We start from the raw sequence: 25,792 nt of genomic DNA on the forward strand, positions 1-25,792 counted from the left end.
TTTAGTAGAGACGGGGTTTCGCCTTGTTGGCCAAGTTGGTCTCCAACTCCTGGGCTCAAGTGATCCGCCTGCCTGGGCCTCCCAGAGTGCTGGGATTATAGGCGTGAGCCACCGCGCCAGGCAGATTCCTTCTTATCTTGCAATTATTCTTCCACGAAGAGTTACCACTTATTGAGCACTGTGTGCCAGGCCTCACGCTAACCAGTTACATACATTATTTGATGTACTCTTCAAAACTCAAGGAGGAAGGTATTGTCTCCATCACACATGCGGAAACTCGGCCACAGCTAGTTAGTGGCATAGTCATGTTCTCGAACCTACGGCCGTCTGACCTGAAAATCTGAGCTCCCGAAGGAAAGGTGTGTGCGCAATAAGGGGCTTGAAAAACGTGATGGGGACCAGAGCAAGATGTGCAGCTCCCCCTCGGGGCTACTCTGGGGCTCTGCTGGAGTGTGCAGAGGCAGCACCACTAGAGAGGGGTGTGCCCACGTGCAGGGCGCCGCCTCCAAGGTGCTGCGCCCCCCAGGCAAGGCCTCCTGACACGCTGAGTGGAGTCCCAAACCTTTCCCATACACCTGGGAGTGGCTAGGGCACTGCCTGCCCAGCTAAGGGGCTGAGCCGGGGTGAGCCCTTACGCAGACTTCTGTCCCCGCCACAGGACAGAGTGGGGTCCTGCGAGGTGGTGGTGCTTGTCCACCTTGGGCTTCAGTGTGAGGGCAATGACAGAATGACAGGCCAGTCCAAGAGGAGAGTTGAAAACAAGATTGACGTAACCCTTTATTGCAAATTCTAAAGTAAAAAGATGTACAGTACAAAGTAAAATTGAAATTTCATACTATAAACTTCCAATCCACTTACACATTCTCATTTCTCAAGCATTTCTGCCATTTCCGCATAAACAGAACAGGGAACAAGTCGAGGAGGTGAGGGAAGGAGGAGATACAGCAAGGGGAAAAAATTGTCTTGAATAATCACAAACCCCAGAAGCAAGTGAAAGGAAAGACATTTTCTCGACCTGCTGTCCTGGTGATGAGAAGCGGGGGTGGTTGGAGCAGTGCAGTTTAAAATGGCTCTCAGAATAGCAGCATTTATGGTACCATTTCAGCTTCCTTAAGTCCAATAATACTTTGCCCTTCCCTAGCGCCTTTGCCTCTGTATCTCAAAACGCTTTACAAAACATTTAGTTAAAGCCTCACAACACCCCTGTGAGGTAGGTCAGTATTATTATCCCCATTTTACAGATGGGGAAACTGAGGCACAGAGAGGTTAAGTGACTTGCCCAAGGCCACACAGCGAGCCAGCGGTCAAGCTAGGGCCAGAACACAGTTCTGCCCCTTTTCTGGAACCACTGGACCACACTCCCCTTTACCTATGTACATTCTTCACACACACACACATACCACATGTGCACACCCACCCACCCCACCCCACTTAGCCTCTATGTACAGCAAACAGCAGTGGGGGGCAGGGGCAGGGGGTGCCTCAGGAGTTTTAATGGAGGAAATCTTGGTAATCTTGGAAAGGGAATCCAAGAAAGCACAGAGCTGAACAATGGAAACTCTGTTGCAAAACTTGGGCCCCTCCCAACCCAGACTTCCTCTTCTCTCCTGATGTCCCCCTGGCTGGCAAGTTGCAGCCAATTCTTTAGCGGGTGGGGGGTACCTGAAAATGAACGAAGCTTTTTGCTAAACTGTGGGCAACATCTGAGAAAAGAAAGAGGCATCATTACGGAAGATGCCCAGGACTCAAGTCACAAAGTCATGACCCATGGCGATCTCACCTCCACAGCAGGCCTGGAGGCTGGGGGCCGAGGGGAGGAGGATGGGGACTGACCTACCAGCCATCTCGCTCCAGAGTGGAGCTACTGGAGCGGACTAGAGTGGGCACTTCGAGATCCTCCTGAGAGAGTGTTCCTGAACCAGGAGACATGGCCTAGGCCTAGAGAGGGATGTCCCCAAAGGGGGACAGGGAGAGAAGGAAGAGGAAGCGTGCCCCCACCCCCACACAAATGTGAAGGAGACCAGCCCTCGTCTGTGGGCCTGTCTGGGGCGATGGAGGGCAGGGCCCAGTATGAGCTTGCAGAGTGGAGGCTGTTGGGCATCGCACATGCCCTAGCTTTGGGGCACAGGGATAGGGTTTTTTTGTTTTTGTTTTTTAACATACAGGTGAAAAAGGCAGAAGTAAGGCCAGTCCAGCTGGGTTGGCTGACGTCATCTCTGAGGGCTCTGCCAGGTGGATTAGGTGAAGAGAGGTTTTATGGGCCTCTAAGCACCGGCCAGTAGTGGGGAATGCCACGTGCAATGGGTGAGTGGGGATCTGGGGGGTCAGGACCTTGCTTTTCTTCCAATCTCTCCTTCTTAGCCAGAACTTTGCGAGAGCCCCTTTGATTTCTCTTCCCTCTATTCCCCTCCTTTCCCCAAATGTGCTACGGTCCCAATTCCCAGACCCCTCCCAGGACTCAAGAATTGGGATAGTCAAGCAACAAACACACCAAGACAGGCTTCCCTTGTACAGTAAAAAGGGTCATTTTTATTTTGTTTCCTTTTGGCTTAGAGGAGTGATGGACTTTTTATCACGTCTCATTAGGGCAGCATTGGCCTCCATGCATTCACTAATACACTAATCTTCACTGTTGGTCTTTTACAGGTTTACGTTGGTTGCAGCAAAAAATAAAAGAATTCTGGGCACTGTCGCTTTAGGGGCTTTGACTGGGAGTTTGTTTATCTCTCTCCAGTCAACTTCTGACGCCAAAAGTGGCTCGTTTAGAAAGGAGTGAGAGTAGGCCATGTTAACATGGAAGTTTCTTCCTCCTCTCGTCCTCTGCTTTAAATTACAGAGTCTCCTCATCCTAAGCAACAGGGAGGTTAAGGAAAGAAGAGGGGGGAAATGTTTTTCACACACAAACCAGCAACCGTGTCAGCTGCTGCTCGGTGGCTTTGGCTCTGCGTTTTAAATTATTAACAGCATCACACATCTTTTTGCTTTTTGTCCTTTTTTTAAAAGGTGGATTGTGGAGTATAAATACTGCACCAAGGACCTGGCTACAAAAAATAAATATTTATATTATATTTATATATCTATATATATATGTGCAGTGATACTGTGGCTGCGCTGCTTTTTGATTGGCTTCGTTAATATTTGGCAAAGCGTTGCCACTTACCCACTCAGCGAAGATGCACAAAAACGTCATCACTGATTCTTTCAGTTCAATGCCTGTTAACTGCGGGTGTAAACTGCTGGTGATGGTGTCATTTACTACCAAAGAAGTGTGGAGCAGGATGGGTGAGAGAGTGAGTGAGTGAGCAGGTGGAAGGACAGTGGGTGAAGGATAAAAAGGTGGGAAAAAATTTTTTTTTTAAAAGTGAAACTTCAAATACAGCGGAGGTGGCTTCTTTCCTATGAGGCTGGCTGATGGGTGCCAGATACCAAGGCCCATGTGTTACTGAGGAGACAGCCTGCTGGGCTGGGGTCAGGAGCTAGCGGAGGGAAACGGTTAGATCTCAGAAAAATCTCATCACTATGCTCTAGTAGCTTAATGACATCACTAGCATGAGCACATGGTGTACTTGGCGGGATCTTACAGCTCTGTTGCCCATCTCAAGACCTAAGAACAATTATTAAGTTTAGCCAAATCTTGCATAGACGTGGTTAGAATTTATTGCACATTGGAACAAAAATATATATTTTTTGTTGTTTTGGAAAAGACCATTAGCAATAAAAAATTTTTTGTCTGTCTGTCTGGTTTGGGGATGTACATTGGCTGACAGCATCTAAGTTCTAAGAAGAAAGAAAAGTATAAAAAATAAAAATAAACATGACAATGGCATAAGCCAGAAGCCATTTCCTATTTAATAAGTTAATAATTTGTATTTACAAAAAGGCATGCCAATAAAATAAAATTATATATTACAGTATTTATAATTCTCTTAAAAAGAATAACCACACATGTCAGCTTCTGTTTTGTGCTGTTTACAATGTAGCCTGTACATGTTACTATACATTCATCCTAGCAGTTAGCAGGGTCACTGAAAGATAGGCCTTCCCAGTCTGGTATTGGGTGTAGTACAAAAATTCTACGGATGCTGCTGCAGAAGCAGGCTTAAGAGAGCTGGACAGTTTCTAGTGGTCCAACAAGATAGAAAGCTCTGCTTGCCGACTTACTGTGGTTTGTTCTATGCAAAACTATTCTGGTGGACTGTGAAATTACCTTCAAAGTGCTTCTACTGCAAGGCAGATTGGTGTGTCTGATTATGGGTTGGTTCTTCTTCCCCCTCTAGTGTATGGTTCAGGAAGAATTTATTTGGATTTGGTTCACATGCTAAAGTCTCTTTTCACTCTTTGTATAGACTTCCTGACACATTCAACTGCAGCATCTTGGCTTTGAAATCCAGTCATTAGGTGAGAAACCCCTGGACTAAAAACTGTCTTTCCTAAAGCAGGAGATGGAATGGAAGATATGACGCTCCCCCAGAAGCCACACTTCAATGACAATGGGCAGGTCGCTAAGCAGATAGCAAAACTGGCTGCAAGGGAATGCACTGAGGGAAGCTGGAACATCCTAAATAATTAATATTAAATTGCTTTCTCATGAAAACCAGTGCAGTAAAGAAACCAAGTGGGCTTGGTTCAGAGGCGGCTCCATCTCTACCTCAGGTCTCACCAGTGACTATTATTCTAATAATAAATGAAAGAAACCACAGCCGTAACCCCAATGCTGCTACCCTCACCCACCTCTGTGGGCAAGGGAAGCCCTGCTCAGTGGAGAAATGTGATGGAGGCAGGGGGAGCCATGCAGTGTGTGAGTATGCGATGACCCCTCTGCAGAAGAGAGAGGTCAGTTCAGAATATCTGAACCCCTCGCGGTATCGACCCATGCCTGGAGAAAGCCACAATGCAGAGGACATGATACGAAATGAAATGAGCACCCCATAACTGCCAATGAAAGGTCATTTTAAGTTCCCCAAATTACCCCTAGAGATAACTGGTGCTACTTTGAAAAGCACTTTTATCTCTACCCCAAATAAGTTCAATTCTCCAGTATGAAGGCTAAACGATCATCATAAATATTGCAAGATACAAATGAATTTTTTTTTTAGCCCTAGGATTTGGTTTTACAGTGACATAAATAGTACAAGCCATTTGGGATCAAAGTCTCCCCCATGTACTGGACACAGAGCAGCATTAAATAGTTCATCTTGCAAAATGTGCAACAATGGCTGTATGTTAGAGATGTCTGTTAAACATATACACGCAACGGATCCATCTGCTTGTTGGATTGGGTTTGTTTTTTGTTGTTGGCGGTGTTAGTCAATTAGTTGGTTGTTTCCCTACCCAGAAGGTGTATGAAGGACTTTTAAGAACTCAAAGAATTGTAGCCGGTATGGAACTCTTACCATTTTCTCCAAATACAGTGAACGGTGCAGGGCTGGGTCCTGTCCAAAGGCTGACCCAATGCAAGGGACTAGATTAGTAGTGTCCTGTGGTGTATGGATCTCATGCATGACTTCTGATCACGGCATGCCATCATGCAAATCATTTCTACGCATTGAACGAGCACAATGTTTGGAATCGGCCTGAGCAAGTCCTCCTCAGCCTGAAGAAACCTGATTGTTTTCCCCCACCCATCTCCAAACCACGTGAAGCCCATGTGGAGAAGATGCGCTTTATGTCAAAGAAACAGACAATTAAATGACATGGGCTAAATGTGAGTGTGTGTGTGTGTTTTCTTTTTGCTGCTTAGCTTAACTAATGTAAGAATGCAAATATAGTTTGCATGAACAAACGAACTTTTAAAGTGATGCTTTCTGCTTCTGAGAATCAATAAAATGAAAAAATAAAATCCATTTGGCTGCAACGGAAATATGCTGGTCCCGGCAGCCTCTCTTCTGTTTCTGTATCTGGTTAGTTTTGTCCTAAGTTGCATTGACTGATGTGGAACATGCAGTAACCACCTGCCCAAGCATTAGAAAATCTGTAAGTCTAGGGAGCGGGGTCCTTTGCCCTTGGCAGGTCACTGCTCAAGATGCAGCTGTGTTACGTGGTAAGCGGACGACGTTTGGTATAGATCTTCAGGTTAGAGTCTCCACAGCTGTTCTGCATTGATAATATTCAGGAAGTTTGTAAACAATCTTTCACTTGCGAGTCTTAGATCTGTATAATATTGAATTTTTGTTCTCCTCTAACACTTGGATTCTCTGACCTCTTTTTGTCTTTTGGCTCTTTCCCTTCTTCCTTCCTCTGCCCGCTGCTGTTTCTCCTTTTCAGGTTTAGTTACACTGTCATAGGACGGGAGGGAGGCTGTAGATGGGGTGCTCTCTTTTTTCTCCCGGTGTGTGCCTCCATTCTCCAGCTTATTAGAAGTTGTCTTTTTGCAGATGAAGCCCCGCCTTGCCAAATGTCCCCGGTAGGCACGCTGCAGGACCACTGCAGATACCTCCTCCTGCTTGCGACGCAGTGTGGTTGTGATTGGCTCGTAAGACACTTTGGAAGGATTGGATGCCACGAACCGCTCTTCCATCTGCTGCCGCAGGATGTCCAACTCCCCACTATCTCCCAGGACCCGCTTGGTGAAGGCAAAAAGGATGTCCAAGCAGTGGATGCGATCCCCGCTCACCATTGGCAGATCCATAGCGATGAGCTCAATGGTATTGGGCTTGGGCACTCGGAGAGGATGCTCCAAGGCATCTGCAAAGTCTGCCAGCTTACAGTACTCAATGAACTGGGTGGCATCGGGGTCGAACTTCTCCCAGATCTCATAGAAGGTCTCAAAGTCATCCTCACTCAGAGGGTCTGCACTTTCCTCTGTGGCTACACTGAAGTTCTCCAGGATGATGGCAATGTACATGTTCACGACAATTAGGAAAGAGATGATGATGTAGCTTACAAAGAAGAAGATGCCCACTGAGGGGTTCCCACAATCTCCCTTAAAGCCACTCCCTGGGTGTTCCTTATCTAGGCTGCAGTCAGGGGGGCGGTTTAGGATGGGCAGCAGCAGGCCATCCCAACCAGCTGAGGTTGTGATTTGAAACAGGCAGATCATGCTGTTGCCAAATGTCTCAAAGTTGAACATGTCATCGATACCAGCCTCGTGCTTCACATATGCAAAATTGGACATCCCAAAAATGGAGAAGATGAACATGACCAGGAAGAGCAGAAGGCCGATGTTGAACAGGGCAGGCAAGGACATCATTAAGGCAAAGAGCAGGGTACGAATCCCTTTGGCACCTTTGATCAGACGCAAGATGCGCCCAATACGGGCCAATCGGATGACTCGGAATAGGGTTGGGGAAACAAAGTATTTCTCAATTATATCTGCCAGGAACATTCCTAAGAAGAGGAATAGAAGAAGTTATGTTATTGAGATTGGAGACACCCTTTCTCTTTATTTTTTTTACCTGGCATTGTGGAACCCTTAGGTTCAAAGGGCTTTGCAGAATAAGTGCCTTACTATTCAGTCTGAACTCTCAAAAAGTGACATTTTGGCTGGGCATGGGGGCTCACGCCTGTAATCCCAGGACTTTGGGAGGCCAAGGCAGGTGGATTACTTGAGGCCAGGAGTTGGAGACCAGCCTGGCCAACATGGTGAAACCCTGTCTCTACTGAAAATAAAAAATTAGCTGGGCGTGGTGGTGCACATCTGTAATTCCAGTTACTTGGGAGGCAGAGGCACAAGAATCGCTTGAACCTGGTAGGTGGAGGTTGTAGTAAGCCGAGATCGTGCCACTGCACTCCAGCCTTGGCAAAAGACCAAGATTCTTGTCTCAAAAAAAAAAAGTAACATTTTAAACATATAGAAAAGTAAACAATAAAATAGACACCTATGTGCCTAACACACATAACTAACACACACATTTGTCTTTTGATGTTGTTGTTTTTTGTTTTGAGATGGGGTCTTGCTATGTTGCCCAGGCTGGTCTTGAACTCCTGGGCTCAAGTGATCCTCCTGCCTCAGACCTCCTGAGTAACTGGAATGGAACACAGATTTAATAGAGGCTAGCATTTTACCAATTTTTCTTCCTCTTTCATCATTCCCAGATGAAGCATCCACAATGCTGAAGATGGTATGTATCATTCTAGTGTGTGCCTTTACAGATTTACTATGTAAGAATCATATATATATATATATATATATAAAATTTCCTACTATGGTTAGGAAATTATACTGTATCTGTCTTATTTATTTATTTTAAATATTTTGTAGAGATGGGGGTCTTGCTATGTTGCCCAGGCTGGTCTTGAATGCCTGGGTTCAAGCAATCCGATCCTCCCTCCTCAACCTCCCAAAGTGCTGGGATTACAGGTGTGAACTGCCACATCCAGGCTGTATTTGTCTTCTGAGGTCCATCTATTTAGGGCTCTACCTTGTTTTTGAGATTTAACATTACAATTGTGAGACTGATCCCTCATGTTGAAATAATTTTAGATTACTCATTCTAACAATTGAGTGGTAGTCCCTTTTATGAATAGGTCCTCATTTACTTGTTTTTCTACTCAAGAATGATTAGGTTTTTTTTCCAGATTTGTGCACATATGATTTTCCAAGATGTTACTGATACTCTCCACAATGGAATCAAATTTCCATATCTACAAACAATAAATGAGAGGTCCTGGCTACACCTCATAACCTCATTATCCTTTAACTTTGATGTCTTACTTATTCTCTAATGCTAGCAATTTTCAAAGTATCTTCTTCTTTGCTCTGAAAAAACATCTTTGGTTTCCCATAGCCCTACCTCCCTAGTCTACCAAACTAGCCTAGAAAACTAAAGGGACTCTCAGGAGTGACTTTCAACTCTGAGCTGATAGATTTTGTGCTGCAAGTCGTGAATCAGAAACCAGTATCAGGCTGGGTGCAATGGCTCATGCCTGTAATCCAGCACTTTGGGAGGCTGAGGTGGGCAGATCACTTGAGGCTAGGAGTTCAAGACCAGCCTGGCCAACATGGCAAAACCCAGTCTCTACTAAAAATACAAAAAAATTAGCCAAGTGTAATTCCAGCTATTCAGGAGGCTGAGGCATGAGAATCACTTGAACCCGGGAGGCAGAGGTTGCAGTGAGCTGAGATCACGCCACTGCACTCCAGCCTGGGCGACAGAGTGAGACTCCATCTCAAAAAAAAAAAAAAAAAAAAAAAGGTACAAAAATTAGCTGGGCGCCGTGGCGCATGCCTGTAACCCGAGCTACTCCGGAGGCTGAGGCAGGAGAATTGCGTGAGCCTGGGAGGCAGAGGTTGCAGTGAGCTGAGATCACACCCCAGCCTGGGCGACAGGCAGAGACTCTGTCTTAAAAAAAAAAAAAAAAAAAAGAGAGAGAGAAAAAGAAAAGAAACTAGTATCAGCAGGTAAAGATGCCAAGGCATTAGGATATAAAGGCAGAAGGTGAAAGTGTACAAATCGGAGTGCCTTTTTCTAGTTATATTCATCCAGGGATTCACCTCAACCAGGCCACTTGTTCTTTAAAGCTACAGAGCAATGAGGGGACCCAAATGAGGGGCCACAGAAGGAAGGAAGAGGAGTTGAAAAGTCTGGGAAATGACAACCGAAGGGAAGGCACTGACATGTTCTCTTCGTTCAGTACCTTCTCTTGCCGTCCAGGCACTAACAAGACAATGGGAGCTTCAGCTGACATGAGGGATTTAATTTAAGGAAACATTTCTCAATCATAAGAATGCATAAATACTGGGGCAGTTAACTGCAGAAGGCTATAGAATCCCCTTTGAAGAATCTTAGCTTTTCAGGAAAAGACAAGTGCAGTAAGTTCAGCGAGCGGGTCAAGTAACCTCCTGGAGCCTCTTCAGGAGCTAGAATTCCATGGGATATTTGAGCCTTCAAGAAAATCTCTACCTTAGCCAGGACCCAGCCATGATGATTTCTCAGCTTCTCAATTAAATCATAACCAGTGACCAAAGAAGTCAGGTTATATAATATATATTCAAGTATATGTGATACTTGCAGCCCATATATGGTGGGCAAGTAGGGCTTCAGAGAGAAGATGATGGCTGAGGTAGGTTTTGAAGGATGAATGTGTGTTTGTCCCCATAGAAAAAGGGAGAGAAATGGGGCAGACAGTAATGTAGGCAGTAGAAACACCATTTAAGGGGTACTGTAGGTGGTTTCAGAGCTAGTTTTACCCCAATTCCTTGTGATGGTTAATATTGTCAACCTGATTGGAATGAAGGATGCAAAGCATTGTTTCTGGGTGTTGCCAGAGGAGATTAACATTTGAGTCTGTGGACTGGCAGAGGAAGACCCATCCTCAATGTGGGTGGGCACCATCTCATCGGCTGCCAGCTCGGCTAGAAAAAGCAAGCAGAAGAAGGTGGAAGAAGCTGACTTGCTGAGTCTTCCGGCCTTCATCTCCTCCCGTGCTGGATGCTTCCTGCCCTGGAACATCAGACTCCAAGTTCTTTGGCTTTTGGACCCTTGGACTTACAGCAGTGGTTTTACAGGGGCTCTCGGGCCTTTGGCCACAGACCAAAGGCTGCACTGTCAGCTTCCCTACTTTTGAGGATTTGGGACTCAGACTGAGCCACTACTGGCTTCCTTGCTCCTCAGCTTGCAGATGGCCTGCTGTGGGACTTCACCTTGTGATCATGTGAGATCACATCTATCCTATTAGTTCTGTCCCTCTAGAAAACCCTGACAGATTTTGGTACCAGGAGTGGGTCTAGAGGAACAGAATTTTAAGAATAGATTTCTTTAGTTGGTTTTGGGGTTTCTGGAGTTGGCTGCTTAATCTGATTAGACCCGAAAATGCTAAGGACTCTACTTCTGATAGTATGGAGAACACTGATAGTCCCTGGTGTGAACTGTTTAGAGAGTTAAGCAAAATAGGTGGTATTTGATATTCCTGATTCGTCGTTCTTGAGAGGCAAGGAGTTTAGTGACTCTATACGTAATACCTTTGACCATATGTGGAGAACCAAGGAATATAATGAAGTTGGTTGGTTCTCCTAAGTTCACTGGAGAAAGTGATGAAAGAAAAGGATGAGCTCAGGGATTCTAACTCCCAGCTCCAGAGCACATACTGAGCCTCGAGTCTTCTAAGATTTCCCTGAGTCTTATCTCCTGTAGACAAAGGGCTGAAATTGCGGAAAATCCAACACAAGTTCTTACCACGCAAGTGGCTGGCCTGCAAGGAAAGGTGCATGCGTAGCCTCCCTAGGTATCTATTGTTAAAGTGAGGGCACTGATTGGAAAAGAATGGGACCCTGCGACTTGGAATAGGGATGTGTGGGAGGACCCTGATGAAGCTGGGGACACTGAGCTTGTAAACTCTGACAGCCTTTTTTGCCAGAGAAAACAGCCTCCTCACCCCCAGTGGTGGCAATATCCCTTCCCCCACCCAGGCTGCCACCAGCCTTTCCACATTTGTCTGAGATTAACCCTGCAATGCTTGAGGCAACAGTGGTCTCCCCTGAGGCAAGACAATGCTGATTCTCTTCTGAACCCACCCCCAACACCCCTGTTTGTTTCTAGACCTGTAACTAGACTCGAGTCATGGCAGCTCTCTAGAAGTGAGGTTCAGAGTGTGACTCATGAGATGAGCTACACTCCAAAAGAACTGCTTGAGTTTCTTTTTTTTTGAGACAGAGTCTTGCTCTGTCACCCAGGCTAGAGTGCAGTGGTGCAATCTCCACTCACTGCAACCTCCACCTCCTGGGTTCAAGTGATTCTCGTGCCTCAGCCTCCGGAGTAGCTGGGGTTACAGGTGCATGCCACCATGCCCGGCTAATTTTTGTATTTTTAGTAGAGACGGGGTTTCACCATATTGGCCAGGCTGGTCTTGAACTCCTGACATCAAGTGATCCACCCCTCTCAGCCTCCCAAAGTGCTGGGATTACAAGCATGAGCTATGGTGCCTGGCCTGCTGGAGTTCTCTAATTTGTATAAGCAGAAATCTGGAGAACAGGTATGGGAATGGATATTAAGGTTGCAGGACAATGGTGGAAGGAACATAAAGTTGGATCAGGTTGAATTTATTGATATGGGCCCACTAAGCAGGGATTCTGTGTTTAATACCGCAGTTCGGGGAGTTAAAAAGGTTCTAATAGTTTATTTCCTTGGTTAGCTGAAACGTGGATCAAAAGATGGCCCACTGTGAGTAAGCTGGAAATGCCTGATCTCCCTTGGTTTAATGTAGAGGAAGGGATCCAAAGGCTTAGGGAGATTGGAATGCTAGAGTGGATTAGTCACCGTAGACCTACTCATCCCAACTGGTAGGGTCCCGAAGACATACCCTTAATAGCTTGCAAAACAGATTTGTGAGGGGAGCACCTGCATCCTTGAAGAGCTCTGTGATTGCTCTTCCCTGTATGCCAAATCTTACAGTGGGAACTGCAGTCACTTAACTGGATAATTTAAATGCAATGGGAATAATTGGATCCCAAGGTGGCAGGGGCTGAGTGGGGGCACTCAACTGTCAAAGGCAAGGTGGGCGTAGCTACCATAATGGATAGCAGAGGCAAAGCAGCATTCAGAATAGTCTGACTAGTGTAGAGCTCTGGCATTGGCTAATTAATCATGGTGTTCCTAGAAGTGAAATTGATAGGAAGCCTACTACATTCTTTCTTGATTTGTGTAAGCAGAAAACTTCCAGGTCAAGTGGACAAAAGGCTAATCTGAATTATAAAAATAGAGAATCATGCCCCCTCAACCAATTTCCAGACTTGAACCAGTGTACAGACCCAGAATAATATTCCCCTTGAATAAAAGGGAGGCCTGGTCCCTTTGAAAAAGGACCCCACTACACTACTGACAATTTATACTGCTAATCTTTCTCCCATGCTTCCCCAAGGAGACCTCCGGTCTTTTACCAGGGTAACTGGTCCCCTTTCGGGGACTACTGGACACTGGACACTGGCTCTGAGCTGACAATGATTCCAGGGGACCCAAAACATCACTGTGGTCCTCCAGTTAGAGTAAGGGCTTATGGAGGTCAGGTAATTAATGAAGTTTCAGCTCAGGTCTGACTTACAGTGGGTCCCGGATTCATCCTGTGGTCATTTTCCCAGTGCCAGAATGTGTAATTGACACAGACATACTTAGTAGCTGGCAGAATCCCCATACTGGCTGACTGGTAGTGTGAGGCCTATTATGGTGGGAAAGGCCAAATGGAAGCCATTAGAGCTGCTTCTACCTAGAAAAACAGTAAATCAAAAACAATACTGCATCCCTGGAGGGACTGTGGAGATTAGTGCCACCATCAAGGACTTGAAAGATGCAGGGGTGGTGATTCCCACCACATCCCCATTCAACTTTCCTATTTGGCCTGTGCAGAAGTCAGATAGATCTTGGAGAACGACAGTGGATTATCATAAGCTGAACCAAGTGGTGACGACTCCAACTGCAGCTGCTGTACCAGATGCGGTTTCATTGCTTGAGCAAATTAACACATCTCCTGGTATCTGATATGCAGCTACGGATTTGGCAAATGCCTTTTTCTCCATTCCTGTCCATAAGGTCCACCAGAAGCAATTTGCCTTCAGCTGGCAAGGCCAGCAATATATCTTTACTGTCCTACCTCAGGGGTATATAAACTCCCTGGCTTTGTGTCATAATCTTGCTCGCAGAGATCTTGATCGCTTTTCCCTTCCACAAGATATGATGGTCCATTACATTGATGACATTATGCTGACTGGACCCAGTGAGCGAGAAGTAGCAAACACACTGGACTTACTGGTGAGACATTTGCGTGCCAGGGGATGGGAAATAAGTCAGACTAAAATTCAGGGACCTTCTACCTCAGTGAAATTTCTAGGGGCCCAGTGCTGAGGGGCCTGTCAAGATATTCCTTCTAAGGTGAAGGATAAGTTGTTGCATTTGGCCTCTCCTACAACCAAGAAAGAGTCACAACGCCTAGTGGGCCTATTTGGATTTTGGGGGCAACACATTCCTCATTTGAGTATGTTACTCCGGCCCATTTATTGAGTCACCTGAAAGGCTGCCAGTTTTGAGTGGGGTTTAGAACAGGAGAAGGCTCTGCAATAGGTCCAGGCTGTTGTGCAAGCTGCTCTGCCACTTGGGCTATATGACCCAGCAGATCCAATGGTGCTTGAGGTATCAGTGGCAGATAGGGATGCTGTTTAGAGCCTTTGGTAGGCCCCCATAGGTGAATCACAGAGGAGGTCCGTAAGATTTTGGAGCAAGGCCCTGCCATCTTCTGCAGATAACTACTCGCCTTTTGAGGGACGGCTCTTGGCCTGTTACTGGGCTTTGGTGGAAACTGAACGTTTGACCATGGGTCACCCAGTTACCATGTGGCCTGAACCGCCTCTCATGAACTAGGTGCTCTCTGACCCATCTAGCCATGAAGTTGGGTGCGCACAGCAGCATTCCATCATCAAATGGAAATGGTATGCACCTGATTGGGCTCGAGCAGGTCCTAAAGGCACAAGTAAGTTACAAGAGGAAGTAGCTCAAATGCCTATGGTCCCCACTGCTGCCACCCTACCTTCTCTCCCGGAGCCTGCAGAGATGGCCTCATGGGGAGTTCCCTATGATCAACTGACAGAAGAAGAGAAGACTAGGGCCTAGTTTACAGATGGTTCTGCACGAAATGCAGGCACCACCCAAAAGTGGACAGCTGCAGCACTATAGCCCCTTTCTAGGACATCCCTGAAGGAGAGCACTGAAGGGAAATCTTCCCAGTGGGCAGAACTTCGAGCAGTGCACCTGGCTGTGCACTTTGCATGGAAGGAGAAATGGCCAGATGTTTGATTATATACTGATTCATGGGCTGTAGCAAATGGTTTGGCTGGATGGTCAGGGACTTCAAAGAAGCATGATTGGTGACAAATTTGGGGAAGAGGTATGTGGATGGACCTCTCTGAGTGGTCAAAAACTGTGAAGATATTTGTGTCCCACATGAATGCTTACCAAAGGGTGACCTCAGCAGAGGAGGCTTTTAATAATCAGGTGGATAGGATGACTCATTCTGTGGACACCACTCAGCCTCTTTCCCCAGGCACCCCTGTCATTGCCCAATGGGCCCATGAACAAAGTGACCATAGTGGCAGGGATGGAGGTTACGCATGGGCTCACCAACATGGACTCCCACTCATCAAGGCTGACCTGGTTGTGGCCACTGCTGAGTGTCCAATTTGCCAGTAGCAGAGACCAACACTGAGCCCTCAATATGACACCATTCCTCGGGGTGATCAGCCAGCTACTTGGTGGTAGGCTGCTTATATCGGACCTCTTCCATCATGGAAAGGGCAGCGGTTTGTCCTCACCAGAACAGACACTTACTCTGGGTATGGGTTTGCTTATCCTGCATGCAATGCTTCTGCCAAGACTACCATCTGTGGACTCACGGAATGCATTACCCACCATCATGGTATTCCACACAGCATTGCTTCTGACCAAGGCACTCACTTTACAGCTAAGGAAGTGCGGCAGTGGGTTCATGCTCATGGAATTCACTGGTGTTACCATGTTCCTCATCATCTTGAAGCAGCTGGATTGATAGCATGGTGGAATGGCCTTTTGAAGTCATGATTACAATGCCAACTAGGTAACAATACTTTGCAGGGCTGGGGCAAAGTTCTCCAGAAGGCCATGTATGCTTTGAATCAGTGTCCAATATATGGTACTGTTTCTCCCATAGCCAGGATTCATGGGTCCAGGAATCAAGGGGTGGAAATGGAAGTGGCACCACTCCCCATCACCCCTAGTGACCGGCTAGCAAAATTTTTGCCTCCTGTTCCTGCGACATTATGTTCTGCTGGCCTAAAGGTCTTAGTTCCAGAGGGAGGAATGCTGTCACTAGGAGACACAACAATGATTCCATTAAACCTGAAGTTAAGATGGCCACCTAGCCACTTTGGGCTACCTCTAAGTCAACAGTCTAAGAAGGGAGTTATAGTGTTGGCTGGGGTGACTGACCCAGACTATCAAGATGAAATCAGTCTACTTCTCCACAATGGAGGTATGGAAGAGTATGCATGGAATACAGGAGATCCCTTAGGGCGTCTCTTAGTATTAGCATGCCCTGTGATTAAGGTCAATGGGAAACTACAACAGCCCAATCCAGGTAGGACTACAAATGCCCCAAACCCTTTAGGAATGAAGATTTGGGTCACTCCACCAGGTGAATAACCACAACCAGCCGTGGTGCTTGCTGAAGGCAAAGTGAATATAGAATGAGTAGTAGAAGGTAGTCATCAATACCAGCTACGACCACGTGACCAGTTGCAGAAATGAAGACTATTGTCATGAGTATTTCCTCCTTATTTTGTTAAGAACATGTTTGTGCATGTATACACTTGTACTAGGAAAATATCTTCATTTTAGTTCTTTTCTTTTTCCTTTATCATGTGACGTAAGATTTGTTGACTTCGTATCAGCATTTAAGTGTTGTTAACTTTATGTAATAGCATTCAGGTTAAGGATTAGTGTGCTTCTGGTTGTATGAAGGATAGCTGTATTATGTTAGGCGTAATTAGGACCTTATTATTGTATTTATTTGGAGATTAAGTATGATTTCAGGAGATGTGTACGGGTTCAAGTTGGCAAGGGGTGGACTTGTAATGGTTAATATTAAGTGTCAATTTGATTGGACTGAAGGATGCAAAGTATCGTTTCTGGGTGTTACCAGAGATTAGGCTGGTGCAAAAGTAACTGCAGTTTTTGCCATTACTTTTAATTTGAGTCAGTGGACTGGGAGAGGAAGGCCCACCCTCATTGTGGGTGGGCACCATCTAATCGGCTGCCAGCTCAGCTAGAAAAAGCAGGCAGAAGAAGATGGAAGAAGCTGACTTGCTGAGTCTTCCGGCCTTCATCTCCTCCTGCGCTGGATGCTTCCTGCCCTCGAACATAAGACTCTGAGTTCTTCAGCTTTTAGACTCTTGGACTTTCACCAGTGGTTTGCCAGGGGCTCTCTGGCCTTTGGCCAGACCAAAGGCTGCACTGTCAGCTTCCCTACTTTTGAGGATTTGAGACTCAGACTGAGCCACTACTGGCTCCCTTCAGCTTGCAGATGGCCTATCGTGGGACTTCACCTTGTGATCGTGAGTCAGTTCTCCTTAATACGCTCCCTTTCATATATACATCTATCCTATTAGTTCTGTCCCTCTACAAAACTCTAATACATTTCTTACTTTAAAAAGATGATTTCTATACTTTTGTTTCTGAACAAATTAATGTTAATAAAAATCCCCATCATCAAAAACATCTTCCTCTTTTTAGAGTACCATTTGAAAATAGGGGGTATGATTTGGTCTGTGGATTTTCTGTGTCACTCAACGATAAGTGGCCAGGAAAGTTTCAAGAGCAGTGGACAAGGGTAGTATTGTCCAAAGTGTGTTTTGTGAGAAATTAGGAGAATGGACTTGAGGCCAGGGGGCTGGGCTTGAACCCCCACTTGCTCACTTACCAGCCACATGTCTTGGGAACCTCTCTGTGCCTCAGTTCCTCAGGATTCTTAGAGGTTTGTTGAGAGGATTATATGAATTAACATATTTAAAGCACTTATTATGGTACCTGGCACATAATGTGTTCCATTTAAATGTGAGCTATCATTATTATTACTGAAAAAAAGGAAACTGTGGTCTAATAAAGGTGGGATGCTATGTTACATTTAAACAGAATTCTTTATTTTTGAGACTAGGTCTCTCTCTGTCATCTAGGAAGTATAATGGCGTGATCTCAGCTCACTGCAGCCTTGACCTCCCGGGCTTAAACAATCCTCCCACCTCAGCCTCCCAAGTAACTGGGACTACAGGCACATATCACCATGCCTGGCTCATTTTTTTTTTTTTTTTTTTTTTTTCAGAGATAGAGTTTTATCATGTTGCCCAGGCTGGTCTTAAACTCCTGGGCTCAAGTTGTCTGCCCGCCTTGCCTCCCAAAGTGCTGGGATTACAGGCACGCGCCACTGCACCCGGCCCAGAATTCTTTACCGTAGGACTTCCAAGAGAATTCAGTAATGTGCACTGTGAATCCTCAAAGGAAAATTAAAGGCAGTGTTACCTAAAGTAATTTCCTCATGAGATTCTTTTGTTGAGGAGAAATGTATAGGATTAGTGTTCCACATATCAACACACGTTTGGACATGCTGCTCTGGAGGACAGAACTAGAGGGTGGCAGGGGCCAAGGGGAGACCCCTGCCTTCTGGTACCTTATAACCACTACACTAGGCCCAGCATGGCCGCCGGAGCTCTGGGGCTGGTCCCATGGGTCTCGAGCACTCTCTCTAGTGTAAATGAGTCAAACTTACCTGGAAACAAGGCTGAGTTTTATCACACAAGATGCCTTTCAGGAAGGCAAGGAAACATTTTGGGAGGGCAATCAACAGGGTGGCATTTCCTTCTGCCTGCCTGCCAGGACATCATCCCCCCACACTTTTAGGTTGAAGCAAAATGCACACAGTCACTGTTAAAAAACATGGACTTTGGGATCAACTCGAGTTATGCCTCCACCACCTCCTAGCGAGTGGCTGTGGACATGTATACAGTCCAGATAATAAAGAAACTTGCTTCCTGGGATGTAATAAGAATCAAATGAGATAACACAGGTGAAGAAACTCTCAAACTGTAGTTGGCCCATAGTAAAATCTCAGTAAACAAGCCCTGCCAGTAACAGCAGCACTACCATGGCCATCACCACCAGAACTTACCTAGACTATTTCATTAACGGCCAACTTAGCAATCATTCCTTTTTTCATTTTATACTTCTGTTGTGCTACATTTTTTAATGACAACTTTCTTTTACCTTCCCTGTTAGGCTTTAAACTCCTTAAAAGCAAGAACCAATCTTTTTTTTTTTTCTTTTTTCCCTGAGCCACAGAATTTATAATCCAAGACTACTAAGAACACTCAGTAGAAACTCACTGACCATGGAACCTGCTAGGCAGGCCCCCGAGATGACTCAGGGGCACACATGGACTTAAGCTATGAGGGTATCTTGCCTGCACTTCAGACCTGTGTCATTCATTCCTCTCCTGGGAAATCTCATCCTCACAATCAGTCAGGTCCCCTTTCCCCTCGCCTACTTCCCCAACCCCACTCACCCACAATGGAGAGGATGACTACCACGAAGTCGAAGATGTTCCAGCCAATGGTGAAGTAGTAGTGCCTCAACGCAAACATTTTGAGCACACACTCACAGGTGAAGAAGATAACAAACACCAGGTTAATCCAGTAGAGGATGTTCTCCATCTGCTTGCTTTGAGTGTCTGTCTCCACCATCATTGTCACCATGTTAAGGCAGATGAGCATCATGATAACAATGTCAAAGGCTTGCTGAGTGACAAAATCAAAGACGATTCCTTGGATTTTGTTCTGGGGAGGAAGGGAAGGAAAAGATAAAAGATTCATGAAAACCTTTCCAAGCCAACCTATGGAAGCTGTCACCCTGCTAATCGAGGTAGCCTCTCCCTCCTTTTCTGTAATACTGGTCAGCTCTGCTGCTCTATCAGGAGCATGGATGGAGACCAACATCAGTATTACCTCACCAAGAGCTTTCCAAAGTTACCAGCTTCTCTCTGTTTTCTGTTTGTTTGTTTTTTTTGAGACACAGTCTCATTCTGTTGCCCAGGCTGGAGTGCAGTGGTGCGATCTTGACTCACTGCAGCCTCTGCCTCCTAGGTTCAAACAATTCTCATGCCTCAGTCTCCCGAGTAGCTGGGATTACAGGCACACACCACCACGTCCGGCTAATTTTTTGTATTTTTAGCATAGACGGGGTTTTGCTATATTGGCCAGGCTGGTCTTGAACTCCTGGCCTCAAGTGATCTGTCTTCCTTGGCCTCCCAAAATGCTAGGATTACAGGTGTGAGCCATCATGCCTGGCCTTTCTTTCTGTTTTTAGAGACGGGTCTTACTGTGTTGCCCAGGCTGGAGTGCAGTGGCTATGCATAGGCGCGATCATAGCACATAGCAATTCAAACTCCTGGCCTCAGGTGATCCTCCTGCCTGAGCCTCCCAATAAGCTGGGCCTACAGGTGTGCACCACTATACCCAGCTGACCCACTTCTCTTTTGCGTCTGTGACACCACACACTCTGGCTGTCGTCCTACTTACCCAGCTGCTCCTTTTTTGGTCTCATCTGCCAGCCATTTCTTCTCTCAATCCCTTCTTTCTCTAAATTTTTGCTCTATGAGAGCTCATCTATTCCTGCTGCTTACGTGATACCTATGTACTTATGCTTAAGCTTTTCTTCTCCAGCCCATACCTTTCCTCTGATCCTGAGTTGCTTTCTTGCCACTTCTTCTTGATGACTCATAAGCATCTCAAACTTACCATGTCCAAGCCTCTCACAGTTAAGTCCAAAGCAGAGCCAAGTCTGTTCCCTGCCCCTCACCCAGCTTGTTCCTCTCATCTCAATTATTCATCCAGGCTCTCAAGCCAGGAAAATGGGCATCATCTTTGTCTCTTTCTTCTCCCTCATCTGATCCACTGAAGGGCCTGTTGATTCTTCCTCCAAAATTATAACTTGGGTTCATCCACTTCATTCCATTTTTATTGGCTCTATGCTAACCTGAGCCACCATCATCTCTCATCTGGACTTGTCTGGCCACTTAACTGGTCTCCCACTTCTTCTCTTGCCCTCATCCAATGCAGTCCTCATATAATAGCAAGTGTAATGATTTAAAACAAATGGATCATGGCCAGGTGCGGTGGCTCACGCCTGTAATCCCAGCACTTTGGGAGGCCGAGGCCTCCCAAAATTGATCACTTGAGGTCAGGAGTTCAAGACCAGCCTGGTCAACATGGTGAAACCCTGTCTCTACTAAAAATACAAAAATTAGCCGGGCATGGTGGCAGGCGCCTGTGGTCCCAGCTACTCGGGAGGCTGAGGCACGAGAATTGCTTGAACCTGGGAGGCAGAGGTTGCAGTGGGCTGAGATCACGCCACTGCACTCCAGCCTGGTTAAGAGAGAGACTCTGTCTCAAAACATAAAACAAAAAACAAATGGATCACATCATTCCCCTACTTAAAACCTTTCAAGAGCTTCCCACTGGGCTTGCAACACAATCCCTATTGTTAACCTGGCTTACGGGGAGACACCTGGCACAGTCTGACTCTGCTCATCAATGTCCCTCCTCTGGCTTGCCACCCCCTGGCCACACTGTTTTCTGCTTCTGGGGTCTTGTGTATTCTGCCAGGAATCTCTTTCCCCAGCTCTTTGGTTCCATCTTTTTTTTTTTTTTTTTTTTTTTTTTTTGAGATAGGGTCTCGCTGTCTTCCCCAGGCTGGAGTGCAGTGGCATGATATAGCTTACCATATCCTCTGCAGCCCTGACTCCTGGACTCACGCCATCCTCTCACCTCAGCCTTCTCAGTAGCTGGGACTACAGGCATGCTACCAGGCTTGGCTAATTTTTTTTTTGTACAGATGGGGTTTCACTGTGTTGCCCAGGCTGGTCTAGAACTCCTAGGCTCAAGCGATCTGCCTGCCTCTAGATCCCAAGTTGGGATTACAGTATGAGCTACCGTGCCCAGCCAGTTCCTTCTCATCCACTCAAGTAGACCCTCCTTAGTGAGGCTTTCTCTGACTACTATATTAAAGTAGATCCACCACTTATAGCCCTCTAGTTAATTTTTTTCCTACAATCTTCCACATTTTATTGTAGCTGTTTGCTTACTTATTTATTATCTATCTCCCCAACTATTATAAGCTCCATGACAGCAGTCTACCTTTCGTTCATCACATAATGCTTAGTGCACGGTACATAGTAAAGACTGATAAATATTTGCTAAATGAATGTTAATCACTCTTTATTAATGTTTCCTACTTTTTAAAATATTTTATTTTATTTTGTATTTTTTGAGACAGGGTCCCTCCCTATTGCCCAAGCTGGAGTACAGTGGCACGGTCATGGCTCACTGCAGTCTTGGCCTCCAAGCTCAAGCAATTCTCTTACCTCAGCCTCCTACGTAGTGAGGACCACAGGTACACATAACCACGCCCAGCTACTTTTTACAAAATTTTTTTGTAGAGATGGGGTCTCATTATGTTGCCTAGGCTGGAAGTTATATTTTAATGTGGAAGAAAATACACTCAGGTTCCCATATGGAAAGTACTAAACAGAACTTTAGAAATGTTAACCTTTTTCTATTCCCTTTAGTCCCATTTCTATCACAAAATGAAGTCTTAACATCAAGGAAATAAAAAACCCCAAATGTTCTCTTTCTTGAGATTCCTTGCTTTTTTGTTTGTTTGTTTGTTTGAAGTACTGAGATACTTGGGCTGGTGCTTATTTCCAGGATTACTTTAACTTGGTGGTTTTCAATCTGCCCTGCAAAGCCCTAGAATTTCTTTTCCTTCAAAAGTTGATGCGGTAGATGTACCACATGCGGCGTGTGGGGGTGAGGGGAGAAAACGTTCTGGAACTATAACTCTTGATTCAAACATAGTCACTCTACTTTTATTTCTACAAATTAGATTATCAGGGAAGCGTTTGTATTAAAGGTTCTGCTGGGTTTTTTTGGTGGTGTTGTGTCTGTTTTTTAAAGTTGCTAAATGGAAGTTACAGAAGAAGGAACTTTGGGCCTGGCTTTTGGGGGTGATGTCCCATCCAACCAGATATATGGAATCAGGAGCAGGGTATCTCCTCCTCCTCCTCTGAAACAAGACAACCATCACCAATGGAACAATGGAGCAGAATCTCAGCCCCCTAATCTGTTTTATAAAAGGCTCAGCTCAAGAGAGGGAATCAGGGCACCAGAGTCCCATAGTTTTACCCTCTTCTGCTCCCACAAATAACCAGAAGCATGGTTTTAACTTCTAGATACATCCTGCAAAGACATCCTTATTGAGCAGAGAGAAGCTGAAAAAATTATGACCAAATCCTATCTTGAACTGGCAGGAAAGAGAGCAACTTTATTTCATTTTCTCTTGTTGATTTTTGGTTGTCTCTAAAAACATCTCTCTACTAGGGCCAAAGCCAATGTGGTTCACATGCTGATTCTTGGTGGATGCCCAAGGAAGGCTCAGAGGATAGGTCGAGGATTGATGTAAAAGCCCCCATGCCTTAATCCCTGTTCTTCTGCTGTCCTATTCAGATCTTTTGGATGGGTGGTGAGGAGAGGATTAGGCACAAAGCAGCCAATCACTTACCTTTTTCCTTCCTTTGCAGTAACTCTACCAGTACTTTTCCTATATGGGTTCTCACCAAGGCCTCAGCCTGCACAATGCACTTACCAAGGGGCGGGGAATAGGTTTCTGTGGCTTCTTTGAGCCCAGCTTTTTCATGGCATTGTAGTACTTCTTCTGTTCTTCGGTCATGAAGATGTCCTGACCTCCGAAGTAAAGGAAGGAAGAAGAAAACAGACAATTACAACTGGCTCTCAACATGCTATGGGTTTGGACCTAAGGTTCAATACTGAGAACTGAGGGGAGACCTATCCCTTTCCTTTGTAGCTAATAGCTGTCCCAGAGTGGGGTAGACCTGCGATAATCATTCAGCTCTAGTCTAGACAGTTTCTACTTCTTGCGATAGCTATTCATCTGTTTCTTTCCTTTTCATCTCTGTTGCTAGACTGCACTCTCTGACCTACCTGCTTCTGGTGGGAGACCAAGACCAGTAATAGGCCTCAAGAATAAAAGACTGCTAGTAAGTGTGGTAAACTACATGCTGCAAAATCCAGCCCCGAACAGAAAGAGTGGGTTGGGGCTAACGTATGGGGGCCAGGGTCACAGTGAGCTAACAATATAGATTTTAGAGAAAGAAAGAGGGACATTTTCTTTCTAGAGATAGGGACAAAGGTGCCTCTTATCTGGGCTGACTTCCAACCACTGGCAATGAGGGGAGGAGACCTATCTTTTTCTTTTGTTGATTGAAGTTATCAATGATGACACCAATGAACAGGTTCAGGGTGAAGAAGGAGCCGAAGATGATGAAGATGACAAAGTAGATGTACATGTAGATATTGTCCTCATACTTAGGCTGCTCATCAGGCTGTCAAAGGACAGGATAAAAGGAAGAGAATCAGCTCCTAGTTTGGAGTTTGACACGCCAAGGCCATCAGCCGTAACTGTGACCATTTGAGCTGCTAAACATCTTGGGGTGGGAGAGCCCTAGATTCTTTCTGCCTGCTTCCTTCTCTACACTGGCATGGCCTGCCTTGAGAGGACACTAGTCGTCCTCTGACTCATGTGGAGAACATGCAAATCATGAGGCCACAGGGAGGGAGGGCTGTCTGCCAGGAGCCATACTTTTGCTATGAAGCAGGATTGAAGCATAGACAGCTTCACTGGGGCCACGTAAAAAATCAACAGTCTAATCATCGGGGGCCAATGTAAGAGAGTGATGACTTACTGAGACGAGGAAAATGATCTATAATCAATAACACAAGCAATAAATGTTCCAAAGAGAAACGTCAACTCCTCCATTCCTTCATCCCTTCCTCTTTCTTGGTGGGCTCGGTATACCATGCTGCTTGCTTTCCAGCCATCTGAGAAGGTGGTATTTTCGCCATGTACATCCTTACCTTCCGGGAATCTACAGCTGCATACATGATGTCCATCCAGCCTTTGAAGGTTGCCTGGCAAACAGAGTCAGTCATTAGACGGTGCCTATAAAGGGAGTGGATGGGAGTCTAGGCAGGGGTCCCAAAGGCCAGGCTTAGGTTCAGTGAGAACACAGAACAGGGGTTTGGGTGCAGCCTCCCTTGGACACAGAATTTTCTGTTTGTTACTACAGGTCCCAGGAGGGCTTTGTTCCTGAAAATAACAACAAAGTTTGGCAAATAAACATGTTGAAAATGGTAATGGGATTAAGGCTTTACGAAAGGACTCAAAAACATGGGCCTGAGAAGCCTGCCTAAAGTTAGGGAAAACTTTTATGAGTGAATGGCAGGAATCTACTGAAAATGCTTGGAACTTAGCATTCCATTCCACTGAGGAATCATTTTTTAAAAAGGTGGTAAGCAAAAAAAAAAAAAAACAAAACAAAACGTGTTAAGCGATAGGGGTCGGAAAAACTCATAGGTGGATTTAAAAGAAAAACAAGATCAGACTTACCCTTTACTAATATACACATGTATAGCCTATGTAGTAGCAATACCAGCTTTATCCTTGACAGTCCCTTCCCAATTCTACTCCTTCAGTCTACTATATCTAGACTGATTTTGGAAACAAATATGGATAATCCATGTACTATTCACCGTGTTTTATGTACTCAACCAGATTCTAAGGTTTTTTCAGGGCACAGGAAGGTCTTTATTCATCTGAGGGCCCTAGTACTGTACTGTCAAGCACAGCATCTTGCATATGGCAGGGACTCTGTGACTACCATGTTTGACTGGCTTGTGGATGTGCACTGGTTTTCTGGAGATGCTCCAATGCAGATTCAATTTGTGGGTCCAATTTTTTGAACTGGGATACAACAGCAAAAAAGCTTTGGGGTAGGAAAAACTACAGTTCATTCCATGAACTTTGCCTTCTACTATGAGTTGACAGTGAGTGTTTACTATATGTAAGGTTAGGTTGAGAGCTTCATCTGTTATTGCAGTTAGTCTCCCAAGAACTGTATGATATAGGCATGGAAATATAGTAACAAAAATACTTAATAGCAATTTTCATTAATTAAGCATGGTTATATGCTGGGAATTGTGCTAAGAAATTTTTAAAAATCACAAATCCTCTTAACAACCATGCAAAGTGTCATTATCTATATTTAATAGATGAAGAAACAGAGAATCAGAGAGGCTGAATAATTTGTCCAAAGTTACATATCCAGTAAGTATCAGAGTATGTTCAAATCTATAACAGTCTAATTTCAAAGCCTACGAGCTTTCACTCCATTATGTTGTCTTGTCACACATTCTGAAACACTGGTGAGAGAGGCA

General features: G+C 45.3%; 1 protein-coding gene across 8 annotated transcripts in view; it reads right to left on the reverse strand.

Moving 5' to 3' along the window:
- Window positions 1-747: 747 nt before the first annotated feature.
- SCN8A (sodium voltage-gated channel alpha subunit 8) overlaps window positions 748-25,792 on the reverse strand; it is a 221,336-nt gene continuing 196,291 nt past the window's right edge. For all 8 annotated transcript variants that reach the window (XM_063785628.1, XM_054663320.2, XM_054663321.2 and 5 more), the window contains 5 exons: window positions 24,434-24,487; window positions 23,764-23,901; window positions 23,145-23,249; window positions 19,009-19,279; window positions 748-7,326 (listed from right to left, as the gene is read on the reverse strand). In XM_063785628.1, coding sequence (XP_063641698.1) covers window positions 6,179-7,326; window positions 19,009-19,279; window positions 23,145-23,249; window positions 23,764-23,901; window positions 24,434-24,487 — 1,716 coding nt within the window. In that variant the 3' untranslated portion in view covers window positions 748-6,178. The remainder of the gene's footprint in view (window positions 7,327-19,008; window positions 19,280-23,144; window positions 23,250-23,763; window positions 23,902-24,433; window positions 24,488-25,792) is intronic.

This window comes from Pan troglodytes, chromosome 10 (assembly GCF_028858775.2).
Source record: "Pan troglodytes isolate AG18354 chromosome 10, NHGRI_mPanTro3-v2.0_pri, whole genome shotgun sequence".
In the NCBI taxonomy this organism is placed as follows: Eukaryota; Metazoa; Chordata; class Mammalia; order Primates; family Hominidae; genus Pan; species Pan troglodytes.